We start from the raw sequence: 13,677 nt of genomic DNA on the forward strand, positions 1-13,677 counted from the left end.
TCTTTCAGCTGCCACACTGCTCCCCGTCTGCGTGGCGCTAGCACCGCTCCTGTCCTGCACCAACACTTCTCTCCTGGGGGCACGGGGCAGGAGGAAACTTCCCTCCCGGCGTGGAGCCTTCTCAGGGACTACTTGTTCGCGCCCTCCCCATTGTTCCCACCTGCATCCTGCCTGGTGTTAGGTGGTCTCCCTTCTGCGCTCCCTGCCCTGTGCTGCCTTTCCCGCCTGCTTTGCTCAATCCACCTCTTCTCTGAACAGATCACTGCCCCTCCCCTTTTACTCACCCACTTCAGCAAATTTCTAGACTAATGGCAGATGAGGCTGGAGCACTGGCTGAACACCAGGGCATACAAGATTTTGGAGGACAGTTGGGGTTCAGGGGAGACAGGGAAGAGAAGCCTGTAAGTTAGGAGGAAGGTTTAGTCACGGAGAGAGCCAGAAGCAGGAGGCAGGTATGGGGAAAAAGCAGAAGGGTCTAATGTCTGGTGGCTACAGGGATGAAGGAGCAGGATAGGGTGGGTTGGGGGCTAGAGGAAAAGGGCACTTCAATCTCAGGCAGAGATTCAAAGACCAATTCGAGAGGAGGGGCATCATATATACCCGCATCGGGCTGCTGGCTGTTTCTCTAGCCTCCTTTCCCCATGTGCTCGCTGCCCTAATGAGGGGCTGTAAAGGAGACTCCACACCAGGTTTCACAGTGAGGAGAGTTCTACCTGCCCTGTTACACACCTCACTGCTGAGTAGACCAGCCAAGTCACAAGTGCAAGGGACGCACAGGAGCCTGTATGTGCCTGATTCTGCCACTGGGGTTGGGGCACAGTTGTCCACAGCCAGGTCACAGGTGTGCAGCGTTCCTGGGTGAGGGCATACTGAACTAGAACAGGTGGCCGGTGAGCTCCCTGGGGCTGGGGACAGGCTTGTATGGGCTCTCATGAGGGTGTCTCAGTGTCTGGGTGTGTGTGTTTTTTTTTCCTGGCTTTGATGGGGAAAATGAAGTCATAATCTTGGATGGAGCTGGATGCAGCTTCCTTCCGCTGCCTTGGCCCGAAGCCCCCACAGCTTCCCGGAGATCTCTGGGCAGGAGTAGGGGAAAGTAGAGCCAGGGCGAGGGTCTGAAGCAGTACCACACAGGGAGAGGCAGCTGCACAGAGGATGGTTCTCTCTGATACCCCAGATTTCAGTAATTCTGTCCCATGGTCCTACCCATTTTTTTGGTTCTGTGTCACATATTTTGGTTTTATTATTTAGGAAGTATGGCCACCATAAGTATAGTTGCCCAGAGAGAGGCCAAGAGACCCTGGAGAGGAGCAGGAGCTAGAAGGATGGCCCTGGGGTGTCCTGGAAGTCCATTGCTGAGTACAGACGGGATGCCGGAGTCTCAGAGAGGAGTGCAGGATTCCAGACCTGTACAAGCTTACAAGGCATTTGAGAAAGCCACTGGACACTTGACAGACATAATTCCAGCTTCTGAGATAGCTACTGCCTAAGATTTGATTCCCCTGGATTTGAAACCCAGGGAAATAAAAATTTCAAGGCCTCTGAATTTCAGGCTTTTGTCTCCCCAGGAATTCATGGCTCATATGGTTGTATCTCATCGGGAAAGCACCAGGTCTTGCATAGGGCAGGTGCCTCGTAAGTGCTCCTCAGCACTGAACTATGAGGCATGCTCTCCCTCTCAGGGGGCCTGCCTGAGCCTTTCCCACCCCTTTCTCCTTCCCTCCTAGCACACAGCCTCTCCCTTTCTCTTAAGCTCCAAGTGCCCTACTTCTGCCTCTGTAACTTGTTTCCTAAGCCTATACAGCCCAGCTGGCTCACTTCTACCTCTGTAACTTTCTAAATACACTTATTAAAAAAAAAAAAACTGAATTGTGAAAGGATTAGGAAAGATGGGGGAAAGGGTGTCTGGTAGGGAACCCCAGGTGTGAGGGCAGGGATGTCTAGTGGTCAGAACAAGGTTGCCTTCTCTGAGGGGTTCCGGATGACAGGCTTAGAAAGGGGTGCTGTCGGGAACTGTCCACACGCTCTGGCTGTGCTCTGAACCCTCAGTCCAGGTGTGTCTTCAGCTCTGGGCTTCCATCCTTGAATGAACCTCCAAGTTCCTGTCCTGACCTCAAAAGGATAAGGGATAGAAGACACAGACAGGAAGGAACAGGAAAGACAGGGAGAAGGGAAGGAAGACAAGAATAAGGGCTAATTAAGGGCAAGGACCTGAAAAACGAGGAGGAGGGAAGGAGCTGTGACCCAAGGAAGCAGTCCCCAAGAGGGGAAAGACAGAGAACATCTGTATGGGAGCCCCCTACAAAGCACTTTCTGCAGTGCACTCGCATTTGGTTAAACTGAGGCTCAAAGCGGGCAAGTGACTTTTCCAAGGGACCTTGCTAGTGGTGGTGAAGGGGGGCCTCGACCCAGGTTCTCTGATCCCAAAGCCTGTATTCTCTCCCCTCCCCACAGAGGAACCCTGGAAAGACAGAAGACTTGAGACAGACACAAATGAAGGGGCTCCTGGAAGGACTTTGAGAAGGAAGGGTGGATGATCTGGATTTAAAAACTTCTTTCTGCATTGTTATTATATAGGTTCAGTTAGAAGACACTGCCAAGTATAAGACGGGGGATCACCATTTCATTGACATTTGGGGCTAGGAGACTGAGAGGAAAGGGAACATGACAGAAAAGACTGACTGAGACGAAGATGGGAGAGAACTAAGAGACTCAGGCTAAATGGAGCCAAGAGTCACAGGGAGAAAGATTTGGACCCTCAGAACTTCCTTTGCCTGCAGACATGGGTGTGGGGAGAAGGGAGGAGGAAGGACATTTCTATCTCATGACAAAAGAAAGTCACACAATTGTTTTGTTCTCTGCTCTGGGGCGGGTGGGCGCCCATATTTACCAGAGGGACTGAGGTCGCTGTGGCAACCACACATCTGGGCCCCGGAATCCAGATGTGCTGTATCCAGAAGCCATAGCACAACGATGAGGCAAACATTAGGCTCTCAAGTCCTGGCCCCCACAGCTGGAGAGCACAGAGGACTGGAGCGGGAAGTGAGAGGGGGGAGACTGAAGCGGGAGAAGAGAGGAAGTCATGGAGAGGGACAAGGAATGTGGACGAAGCAGTGAATAAGGAAATGCGGGGGGGGGGGGGGGGGGCCTCCCCGCATGAAAAGGGAGGAGGTAGCACAGGCTCATCAGGAGGTGAAAAGACCAAGAGAAAAGAGAGAGAAGAGAATGAAGCAAAGGGGGAGGAAGGAAATTATGTTTCCTTCTTTCCTTGAAAGAAGCAAGAAACAAAAAGATGAACAAGGAATAATGGGTCAAAAGGAGGTGATGATCTGGGGGGGCAGGGGCAGAGGACAAAGGAAGGCAGGAAAAAATCTAGAGAAAAGAGGAGGAGGAGACAATGGGTCAGGGGTGATTAGAACAAAAGGCAAGATCCTGAGGAAGGAAAGCAGCAGGCCAGAAAGACAAAGCAGGCCTGTGACAGGAGGGGCCAACAGGAGGTACAGGAGTGACAACAGCCGGCAGGCTGAGGTGGCCTAGGACAAGGGCTGTGGCTAGAGATCCTCCTAGGCCCAGAGACTGCTCTGCCTCCACCCCTCAAGGCGTACCCACCCTCTACGCCTCTTATTCTTCCCACCACCCACTCTCTCAGCCAAGAGTCTCCCAATTCACACCAAAGTACAGCTGTCCCTTGCCACTCAGCCAGAAGAGTCACATGCCCCGGCCCAGAGCCCCCAGTCTGAGATGGCAGCATTTCAAGTACTTTCCCAAGCTGGGGTCAGGAAAGGGGAAGAGCAATGGGACAATGAAACAATGATGGACTCAGGAAAAAGAAGACCAGAGGAGAAAAGGACAATGTAAATGAAGCAAGAAGCAGAGGCAAGGAAAAGTGTGTCTGCCATGAACCAGACACTGTGAACAGCATCTTTCTCTCTCACATCAAAAATGAAAAGTAGAGACACCCCATTTAACAGATGAGAAAACTAAGGCTTAGAGTTACATAGCAAGAACATCTAAGAATTGCCAGCTCAGGTGATCCTTGTTCTTGCACTCACTGCCTAGATAGGGTTGGGTAAGGCTTAAGGGACCCTGGGACAGGAGGTGCTGGCTGAGGAGCCAGGGCTGCCCTCAAGGTTGCCACAGTTACTCTGTTTTCACCCCAAACACAGCAGTAGAGAAGGGGGAGCCTGGCTGGACACGTGAGGTTCTTTCCCCTCCCTCAGGCCTGGGCTTGTGGCCCGGGTGGCCCCTGTCCAGTCATCCGGGCGTTGAGCCCAGGCCCAGCCCACACCCTCTAGCTGACCCAGGGCACTCCTGAGGGAGTCAGAGGCACTGCTGGACAGGAGCCGCTGATGGGGATCCCCACAGGTTGAGTGAGATTTGGTCTCTCACTCTTCGTCCTGCCCCCCTTCCTGCTAATTGGAAGGCACAGCCATTTCTGTCAGATCTGCTCTTGTCCTTTTCTTTCAACTGGACCCTGAAGTCTCAGTCTTCTCCAGTTCAGGGCTAAAAAGATGCTCAACATCCCCTCCCCTCTGAACGCCACCGCTTCTCCATTTCGACCCCTCCTTTCTGGCTCACAGCCCTGGGGCCCCAGCTCAATTGCTTGTCCTGGAAGTGCAGCGAGGGAGGGAGAACCTGCTAGAATGCAGGAGACCCAGGGAGGCTGCTCACCCCAAAGGGCGTGGGCCCCCCTGTCCTTCCTGTTTACTAAGACACATTCCAGGGATCTGTATCCTCTGTGCTGTCACATCATGGGACATCCCTCCCCTCCCCACCCCTCCCACAGACATACCCCAGTGTTGCAGGACAGGGGATGACATGAGGTCTATAATCCCACACCCACCCCACCCCAGAGCCAGCTGCCTCCAGTGCTTCACTCTGATACACTGGCCCTAGAGAAGCCACTTCCCCCCAGGTGCCCCGCCACGAGCCAGGAAGGCAGCCACCATTCCTTTAACTCCCTCCAAGTTGTTTATTTAATAATTAAAAAAAGAGATGCACATACATAAATCTGATCTTTCTCATCACCCTTCCTTTATGCCCAGAAATGAGTTCCAAAACATAAAAGTGGCCCTCACCCTGCCTAGGGACTACACTCCCGCCTCCACATCCCAAAAGGAAACAAAAGAATCAAGAGCCCACCAAGGGCCCCCTTACCCTCACTCAATAACTTTGATCAAAGAGCAGGGGCTGGGGGTTCAGAGAAATGAGAAGAGCCCTATGTTCCAAAAAGGAGTGAGAAGAGAGTTGAACCCCTTCACCTCCAAATAAGTGTTTAACCCCACAGCCTGTCCCTCCATGGCCAATTACCCAAGTACAAGGATCAGGGAGATGAGAAACAGTCCCACTTAGTGACAACCTCTCCCACCCCCAGCGCTGAGTCAGTGTGAGAGGCAAGAGGTCAGGGGTGATTGAGGTAGATAGGCTGATGGGTGGCCTGGTGGGCCTGGCCGGCTGCAGAAGCTGGCAAGGGGCCACCTGTGGCATTGCCTGGGGTCGAGGATGGCTGTTTTCGGAGCGAGGGGGGCACCGTGGAGGTCTTGATGTGAATCACCCTGGTGTCCATGACCTCACACTCGATCTGCATCATCTCCTCATAGTCCCCAAGGGCCCCCTGGCCTGACAGGGTCTCTGTGAGAAAGGGAGTTAAGGAAGAGGAGAAGATGGAGGCAAACAGAGAGGAGGTCACAGAAGCAGAAGTGGACGGGGAAGGATGGTGGTGACCAGGCAGGTCCATAGCAGGAGTTAATGAGAGAGTAGGGATGGAATTGGTGCAGGGAGAGGGAAGGGAAAAGAAAAGAATGACATCAATAAGTGTGAGGTCACAGAGGAGAGGACATCAAGAGAAAAAAGGAGGTAAGAGTCTGGCAGGTTCCCAGCCCACGCCCTTCTGCCCAGCACCTACTCAAACACCTTCACCAAGGGCGGTCCCTTGCATCGCCTTCCTCCCACCAGTCCCCTGCACTTCGTTCTGCTCCGCACCCATTTCCTGTTTCCCCTCACCTAAGAATCTAGCACTTCTCTGGATCACCTCACTCCCCTCCACACCCCCCTCAGCTCCTCGTGCTGGATATCCCTACTGGAACGCCCCCTTCCTCACTTCAGGACCCTGCCCCACCCCTAGTAGGAAAGGAATTACCATTGGGGGCCATGGCAGGCATCACCAGGGACATCTTGGGCCGAGAGGTCTTATTGTGGCTGATGGCTGGGAGTAGCAAGTGGTCCTGGGGAGCAAAAGGGGCCAGGCCAGGAGGATGGAGGAGAAGACACCAGCAGGCTGCCTGGATCTCCTCCCCACCTCAACCTGAACACACACTGCTGGGACACCCAGGATGGTAGGGATGGGCAGGGAGGAGGGGCTCACCCGCCTGAAGGAAACAACATAAAACGTGTCTTCCCGTCGGTCAATTGCATCCAGGAACTCTGGCTGTGAACGGTCCGGGCGGCGATACAGCTGCAGTTGGCCCACAGAGTCCCTAGGCAGGTGAAAAAGCAGGATTTGGGAGAAACTAAGCCCAGTACCCCATTCCCATTGGGAAGCAGGGAGAAGATGAGAGAAAAGACAAGAAACGCCCAATGGATGAGGGAGGCATGATGACACTGGTGGCAGTGGTGACAAGCACTGGATAGCTCCTGGGGATATAGCTTTTCTGAGTAGAACTTCACTTAATAAGGAAGCACACCCCCTAGACTCACCTTTCCGGGGGCCAGGGGGGTTGGGTAGGGACTGCCTTAACTGGAGGCAAATTCTTCTGTCGCTGAGACTTCTAGAAGGAGAAGTGTCTAAGGATTTGAAGAGGGCGAAGGGAGAGGGGAAAGAGAGACGGCAAGACGGCCCCTGGAAGCTGACGCCACCTAACACCCACCCTGCCGCTTCCTCAAGCCTCCACAAGGATGTCCTTGTGGACATCCTTGAAACCCCCAGGTTGAAACGTGCTCTCTTGAAACCCCCAGGACACTATGCCCTTGTCTACCTGTCTCTCCTGGCCCCCCCGGGGCATCTTCCGCCGGCCTCTCTGGTGGCGCTGCACCCAGCCGCTCAGCTCATCAGCAAGCCTGCAGAAGCACAGGAGGGAACAGCTCTGCGCCAGTCCAAGACTCCCACTTTCCTTGCCCACAACAGGAGGGAGCAGAGTAGGAAGGAGAGCTGGTGTTCTAGAACACACAGACAGAATGAATGGTCGGGAAGGTGCCCCAGCCGTGCGTCCCACCTCAGGGACTCAGTTCGATTGAAGTGCCGGCAATCTGAGGAGAGGAAGAGCTGGTCCAGGTCTCTCAGCAGCAGCTCCTTGGCGCCCCCAGGGAAGGCTGTTAGATTCCTGGAGTGAGGCAGGGAGGAGGCAGTGATTGCAGCTGCCCAGCACGCCACCCACAGTGAAGCCCATAATGGCAAAGAGCAACTATGGCTCCCCTCAAAAAGAAAAGATAAACGTGGGGGAGAAGACATGCAGTACCCCTAAAAGAGGGCCCTCTCCTCACCTGAAGCTCGCCTGGACCTCCCGGCTGGGCCGGGGCTCCTCAGGGCCCTCAGAAGAGCCCTGGAGGGGCTCCACTCCATGCACGGGCAACTGTGCTGAGAACTCCAGCAAGTGTCTCTGGGGCCGATGCTCCTCTCCGCTCATCCAAGGAGAGACAGTAGCTGAAGGAGGCTCAACAATGCTGTGGGGACAGGGCAGGACAGAGCACGAGGGAGAATTCCAGCTTTACTGAGGTGCTGGTTAAGGACAAGGGCTCCACACACAACCCACCTGTTATATAAGACTGACTCTCCTCACCAGCCAGAAGGGAATGAGAACAGTGCCCACCTCATAGGGCCAGGAAATGAGGGAAAAGGAGCATGCTTAACCTAAAGGCTACATCTCAGGAAGCACTTGTCTGTTTTCATCAACATTATCAGCACCACCTACCTCAGGACATACCACGTGTGAGATTAGTGACAGAACAAGAAGGGACTGCTGGATACACCCCTGTGCCAGGGATCCCACAGCTGAGTGTGAGAGTGGGATGAAGGAAATGGCACCAAAGTAGGAATCAAGTAGCTGAGGGTGAGCTCCACCCAAAGCTTCTGGGGAGCAAGGAGGGTCTCACCTGACAGGCCCAAAGTTGAAAGCAATGAAGAGAAGGAAGACCATGATGCAGACCACCTTCCTGTTTCCAGACCCTAACTTGAGCTCGCTGTTCTAAGGCACAGAGGAAAAGAGGAGAGAGGGTGGATGAGCCCTTCCAAGGAGCCTCCATCGAGTCTCCCAAGGACATGTGTCTCACCTCAGCCCACAGGACCTCCAGCCGCCGCCGAAGGGCAGCGTTCTCCCGGCGCAGCTGCTGGTTGTCGGCGAGCACAGCCTGTAACCGAGACTCCAGCCCCTGCAGGTACTCCTTCTTCTTCCTCCGGGACTGGCAAGCTGACTCCCGGTTCTTGATCATTCGCTGCTGCCGCTTCAGCAGCTTTGCCTAGGCACCCAGAATGAAAGATGGGTAGTGGAGGGGAACTGTTCCCCCAACTCCAGGGGCTGATTGCCCAAAGCTTGTGGGGCCACTCTCCTGCCTTCATGACCTTAAGCACCAAAGAGGGGAGGGGGGTTCTCCTCTCTACTAAAACACTTCAGAGAGAGGGACCCCTCTCAACCACCCCCACCACAATACCTCAGAGCCAAGAGAAGTTAGGCTGTAGGAAGAACTTCCTCCATCCTGGTTCCTAGTGAAACTTCAGTTCCTCTCTGCTGGGTGGTTTCCCCTCTTCTCAATTCTCCTTTTTTAGGGCCCTAGGTTTAACCTTGCTAACTGGTTCTCCCCTGGAGGAAGCAGCCTTCCTCTTCCAACTGCTGTCACGACCATAACACAGAATGATTCCCCTGCCTTTGACTTACTGAGACCACCCCTGCTTCTCCATCTACAGTTTGACAACAAACCTAAGGATCATAAAACTACGTGAAGTCAACACTCATACATGAACAAGGGCCCATTCTGACTTTCGGGGTCATCTAAAGGGTCTGCTTCCTCACTTTCTGCTCTCTCCTCACACCACAGTTCTCTCCCAAGACAGATTTTCCTCTTCCATTCCCATTACTAGCCCCCGTCTCTGATACTTACGTCCACTTCAGGTGGACAGGAGTTCCCAGGCATCGGAGCTGGAACAATGCTCTTCCTCTCAGGCCGTGGAGCAGGGGGGGCTGGCCCCTCAGGCTGGACTTGAATAGCACCTTGAATAAGGACAACTGGGGACACTGGGGCAAGTGAACAGGAGAAAGAGGTCAGACAGCTGTAAGTCATGTAGGGTCCTGTGTCCACACCTAAGCACCCAAAGGCCTCAGTGGCCATGAGCTCCCTTAGAAGGTCAATCCAGCCCGTCTCCTTCTTTCCTTCTTTAGTACCTGGCGGGGGCTGGACAAGGGGCTGCAAAAGGACGGCGGTGCTCAGAGGCATGGTGCTGGGTGGCACTGGGACAGTGGTTATCGCCACTGGTTTAGGCTGCAGTGGTAGCTTCCGGGCAGGCAGGGCTTTGCCTGAAGGAAGGTGAAAGGAAGAAAGGAAGGAAGGAAGAGGGGGGGGGGATGTAAGGACTGTAGGCCTTTTGCCAGGGACCCCAGGGTCAAGAGGCCCCATTACCTGAGGAGCCATCAGAAGATGGACCCACTCTGATCTGAACAGCTCCAAGTGGGGGGCCTGGGACATCCTGCAGGAGGCACCCTTGAGGGGCTGGGTACTCTGTCTTCACTTCTAGTATCTCCTCTCCTATAAAAGCCTATGGGGGGCAGGGGAATTCCAGAAAATTTGAAAGTCAGAAGTGTCAAGAAGGAACTGAAGAAGCTCTCCTACTTCTGAGAGTGAATAGGAACTCGCTGTAGTGCCTGGAGGGAGTATGGGACATTGATACTTGCCTGGTTGGGGGAGTCTGCTGAGAATAAGGAAGCCTCAGAGTTGATGGAGGAAGATGGGGAGACAGGTTCTGTCTTGGTCTGGACATCTGGGGGGTGGCAGGATGAGACAAACAGCTTGTTATAACCATGTTATAACCCTCAGGAAAGTCTTCAAAAGCAAGGCCTATGCCTTGTGCCTCATGTCTATCAAAGCAACAAGTGCAGGTCCTCAAAATATACATGTCAGAGTAGAGAATCTGATGCCAATAGTCATCAACAACCTTTTTGCTATAAAGGCTTTTCAATCCTTCTTTTGTTTGTCCTCATTGTAACTTTCAATTTTTTTTTAAGATTTTATTTATTTTTTAGGCAGGAGAAGGGCAAAAGAGAGGGAGAGAAACATTAATGTGTGGTTGCCTCTAGTGCACCCCCTACTGGGGACCTGGCCTGCAACCTTGGCATGTGCCCTGACTGGGAATCGAACCGGGGACCCTTTGGTTCGCACGCTGGCACTCAATGCACTGAGCCACACCAGCCAGGGATTCATTATAGTTTTTAATAATGTGCTGGATATGATCTGTTTTTCCTCCAAATCCAATCTTCATCCTTCCCTGCCCTGCTATGAGGCCCAGGAGGAAAACAGGAATGGACTACATCACTGGGCTCCCTTGCCCTCTTGCTTCTTGTTGGAGAAGTAGCACCAGGAAACCCTGAAGGCACTTTGAAATTAAAAATCAGCCTGTCCAACACTGATTTCATTGTGCTCCCTCATCAGAAGGCTCCTGCTCTTGTGCTCACTATCCAGTGAACAGTACTGTCACCCACTGGATGGTTGTCCCAGCCAGAAACCCAGGCATCCTCTTTGACTCCTGCACAATGTTCAGGAGGTCACTGCAACTCATTCATTACACTTCATTCTTTCTGCCTTCCTCTTAGCATCCAAGTATCTTGATTAACCACGTGAGCCTTTTCCTTGGTCCTCCTCCTCCTGCCTCCAGTCTTGTTTCTCTGTAATCCATTCTCTACTCTGCCATTAGAGTCACCTTCCAAGTCATATTGCTCTCCTGATTGATTCTTCAAAGGCTCCCAATTGCCCACAGGATAGAACCTGAAAGTCCCTCAGCAGGGTTCTCACCTGGCCCCTGCAGCCTCTGCAGCAACTCGCCATCCCCCACTCCCTGTTCATATCCACTCAGAAGAGATGCAGGTTTGTTATACACACATACCAGTCCCCACATTCTCATTCTGGCTAATTTCTATGTGTCCTTCAAAACTCAGCTCAGGAAACCCTTCCTCAGCACAGCAGCACAGCCCCAATCTGGTGAGATGCCCTTTCTTATGAGCTTCCATAGCACCCTATGATGATCTCTATCCCAGCATCACCACACCTGTGTTTACTGGTACTTGTCTTTCACCCCCACCACACCACAGGATTCTCAAGTCAGTGTACTGGTCACATCTTTTTCATTTTTGCATCCCTAGCACCCTGTCCAATACCCGGCATAGAGCAGGTGCTCAATATATGTTTACTGAATAAAGACATTAAGAGTACATGAACTTGAAAACACTTAAAGAAATAGCACAGATAATGTTAATTGTAGAATCTAGCAGTTGAGTATATAGTACTCCCAGTTTTCTATGTTTAAAAGAACTTTAATAATAAAATGTTGTAGTAAAAAAACAACATAAGTAAATATGCCCTAAACTGTCCAAAGTCTTTAAAAAATGCAAAGCAACAGGAAATTAAATCGCACAACAGGATACTAGGAAAAAGATAAAGAAAGAAAAATCATACCCATCACTTCAGTGCTGCCCTTGCTGTAGTTTCCTAAAATTCTCTCTTCCACTCCTGGCCTCTCTCCTGGTTATCTGCCATTTCCCCTCCCACCTTACCCTCCTAGTCCTGCTGCCTGCCCCCACCCACCACACACACACACACACACACACACACACGTGTGTGCACACACCCATGCATTCTACCTGGTAAAGTCTGGGGGTGGGGCAGGTTGTCAATACCTGAGGGATCATCAGAGGTGGGGCCCACATTGATCTGGACGGTTTCAATCAGGGATGTTGGATCATCTCCCAGGAGGCAGAGTGGGGGTGCCAAGGACTCTATCTTCACAACCAGCACCTCCCCTACACCAGGGGTCTGGGTGAGAGTAGGGGTGAAGTGTGAGGGCAGAAAAAAGAAAACAAGAGAGGTGTTGGGAGTAAGAGCAAGAACAGAGGCTTTACAGATTACAAACACCAATTATCTGACATTCTGGTTTGAACGGTACTCAGCATCTTGCTACTCATCCTCTCCTTCTGCTTTATTCCTGGGAGGGTTGATGGTGTCTCATGATTTCAAACATTGTCTTAGAGTGGACATCTTGGGCAGGAACAGTTCCAGAATTCCCAGACCCACCACAGCTGTCATATACATCTCCATATACTGAAAAGAGTCTATTTTCACTTCTAGAAACCAGAGTGGAGATGTAGCAAATGAGAATGTCAAAGAAATGACAAAGGCAGGAAAGGAGCTCCCCTACCTCACACATAAATTAATCCACAGCACCTACGGGTAAAGAGAATGGAGCAGAGTCCTTGCCACAGAGGACAGAAGTAGAGATGGTTCTCTGACCTGGCTGGAGGGCTCTGTAGAATGATGGGATGATTCGGAGCTGAGGGAGGAGTTAGAGCAGGGAGAAGATGGCTCAGACTTCACCTGTAGATCTGAAGGAAAAGGGGTTAGAAAATAACCAGGAAGCAGAGCCTGAAAAGGGTCCAAAAAGTGTCCAAGGACTGCGGACGGGCCCCTCCTCACTAGGGCAAGGCAAGAGATGCATGTAAGGAGGGCGTTAAAAAGCACTTGTGCGGGGGAGATGGGAGGACACGGGATTGTATAGTTTCTGGGAAACAGGGAAGATGAGGGTTTCCGGAAGGATGAGGGAATCACAAACGGCACTACCTGGGAAGATAGGTAGGGGGTCCCACGGGGGTTCAGGGGGGCTGACATCCATCCCCACATCCAGTATGCTGCTGCCAAACTGAACAAAGGAGGATATTAGACGGCAGGGCTCTGAGGAAGGAGGAGTGCTTCCAGTCGAGCTCAGGCCTGGGAATGAGTCCGGGTTCTAGGACCACGGACTCATTCTTATCCACGGAGGGTAAGAGACAATGCTACTAGGGAAGCAGTACCGGGACATCCTTCTCTGGGCAACGGAAGAGCTGCGTCTGCTCCTCGGCCACCTCATCTAGGCCGGTGTACAGGGTGCAGTCTGTAAGAGATGCGGAATGTCAGGGGTGCTGTCCAGTGGCCCAGCCTAGGGATCCACCACAGCCCTCGCTCCGCCCCTCATTGGAACGGCGGGGCCAGACCCACCGCCCGCCCGCTCGCTAGAAAACTAATACAGCCGAACAACTCCAGCTCCTCCTTTCCCGACCCCGGACACAACAACTCGACGTTTCCGCAGGGAGCGGAGGTCTCCCCGAACTCCCGCACCCCCGTAAGGACAACGGGCACCCCTGCTGCCCTCTTGGGAAGGTGGATTCTGCATTTGCCCAGACTTCCTCTTTGGGGCCTCCCCTTCCTCAGGGGCACAGTATGAGATAGCCCTTCCCCATCCCCGAGGCCTCACTCCACACACCCCAGTCCTCCGGGCTCAGCAAGTTGTCGGTGAAAAATCGCGTCGGATCGGCAATTTCGCTGAGGAGCATTAGCTCCGCCATCTTTCCCCCGCCCCCCAACCAACCCGGACACGGTTTCCAAGGCCCGCTTCTCCCAATCAGCAACTAATCAGTTGACTTTTCAAAAAAGGGCGGCGTCCCGGAAGCTCTT

The 13,677-nt window shown here is 52.8% G+C and overlaps 1 protein-coding gene across 3 annotated transcripts; it reads right to left on the reverse strand.

The window, feature by feature from the left end:
• Window positions 1-4,945: 4,945 nt before the first annotated feature.
• Window positions 4,946-13,650, reverse strand: ATF6B (activating transcription factor 6 beta). 3 transcript variants are annotated; one of them, XM_028510327.2, is made up of 18 exons: window positions 13,487-13,650; window positions 13,038-13,117; window positions 12,808-12,886; window positions 12,481-12,572; window positions 11,871-12,006; window positions 9,876-9,961; window positions 9,604-9,739; window positions 9,369-9,500; window positions 9,088-9,221; window positions 8,263-8,448; window positions 8,086-8,177; window positions 7,477-7,656; window positions 7,209-7,316; window positions 6,972-7,053; window positions 6,694-6,764; window positions 6,362-6,473; window positions 6,137-6,221; window positions 4,946-5,628 (listed from the first exon to the last, which is right to left on the reverse strand). In XM_028510327.2, exons 1-18 carry the CDS (start codon window positions 13,566-13,568, stop codon window positions 5,399-5,401), a joined length of 2,103 nt encoding a protein of 700 aa, XP_028366128.1. In that variant the 5' UTR covers window positions 13,569-13,650; the 3' UTR covers window positions 4,946-5,398. The 3 variants fall into 3 exon arrangements, with proteins under 3 accessions (XP_028366128.1, XP_028366129.1, XP_035879766.1); XM_028510328.2 differs by having other exon boundaries at window positions 13,478-13,613; XM_036023873.1 differs by lacking the exons at window positions 4,946-5,628; window positions 6,694-6,764 and having other exon boundaries at window positions 6,194-6,221; window positions 13,478-13,613.
• Between the last annotated feature and the right edge of the window lie 27 nt (window positions 13,651-13,677).

This window comes from Phyllostomus discolor, chromosome 4 (assembly GCF_004126475.2).
Source record: "Phyllostomus discolor isolate MPI-MPIP mPhyDis1 chromosome 4, mPhyDis1.pri.v3, whole genome shotgun sequence".
In the NCBI taxonomy this organism is placed as follows: domain Eukaryota; kingdom Metazoa; phylum Chordata; class Mammalia; order Chiroptera; family Phyllostomidae; genus Phyllostomus; species Phyllostomus discolor.

What these genes read in the sequence shown, in the direction of transcription:
- ATF6B (XM_028510328.2), bottom strand. Translation starts at nt 13,568, where the DNA reads ATGGCGGAGCTAATGCTCCTCAGCGAAATTGCCGATCCGACGCGATTT. An exon ending in CACCTCTGATGATCCCTCAG is followed by an intron (nt 9,962 to 11,870) that starts GTATTGACAACC and finishes GCCACCCCCCAG; the next exon opens with ATGTCCAGACCAAGACAGAA. An exon ending in TTCAACTTTGGGCCTGTCAG is followed by an intron (nt 7,657 to 8,085) that starts GTGAGACCCTCC and finishes CTGTCCCCACAG; the next exon opens with CATTGTTGAGCCTCCTTCAG.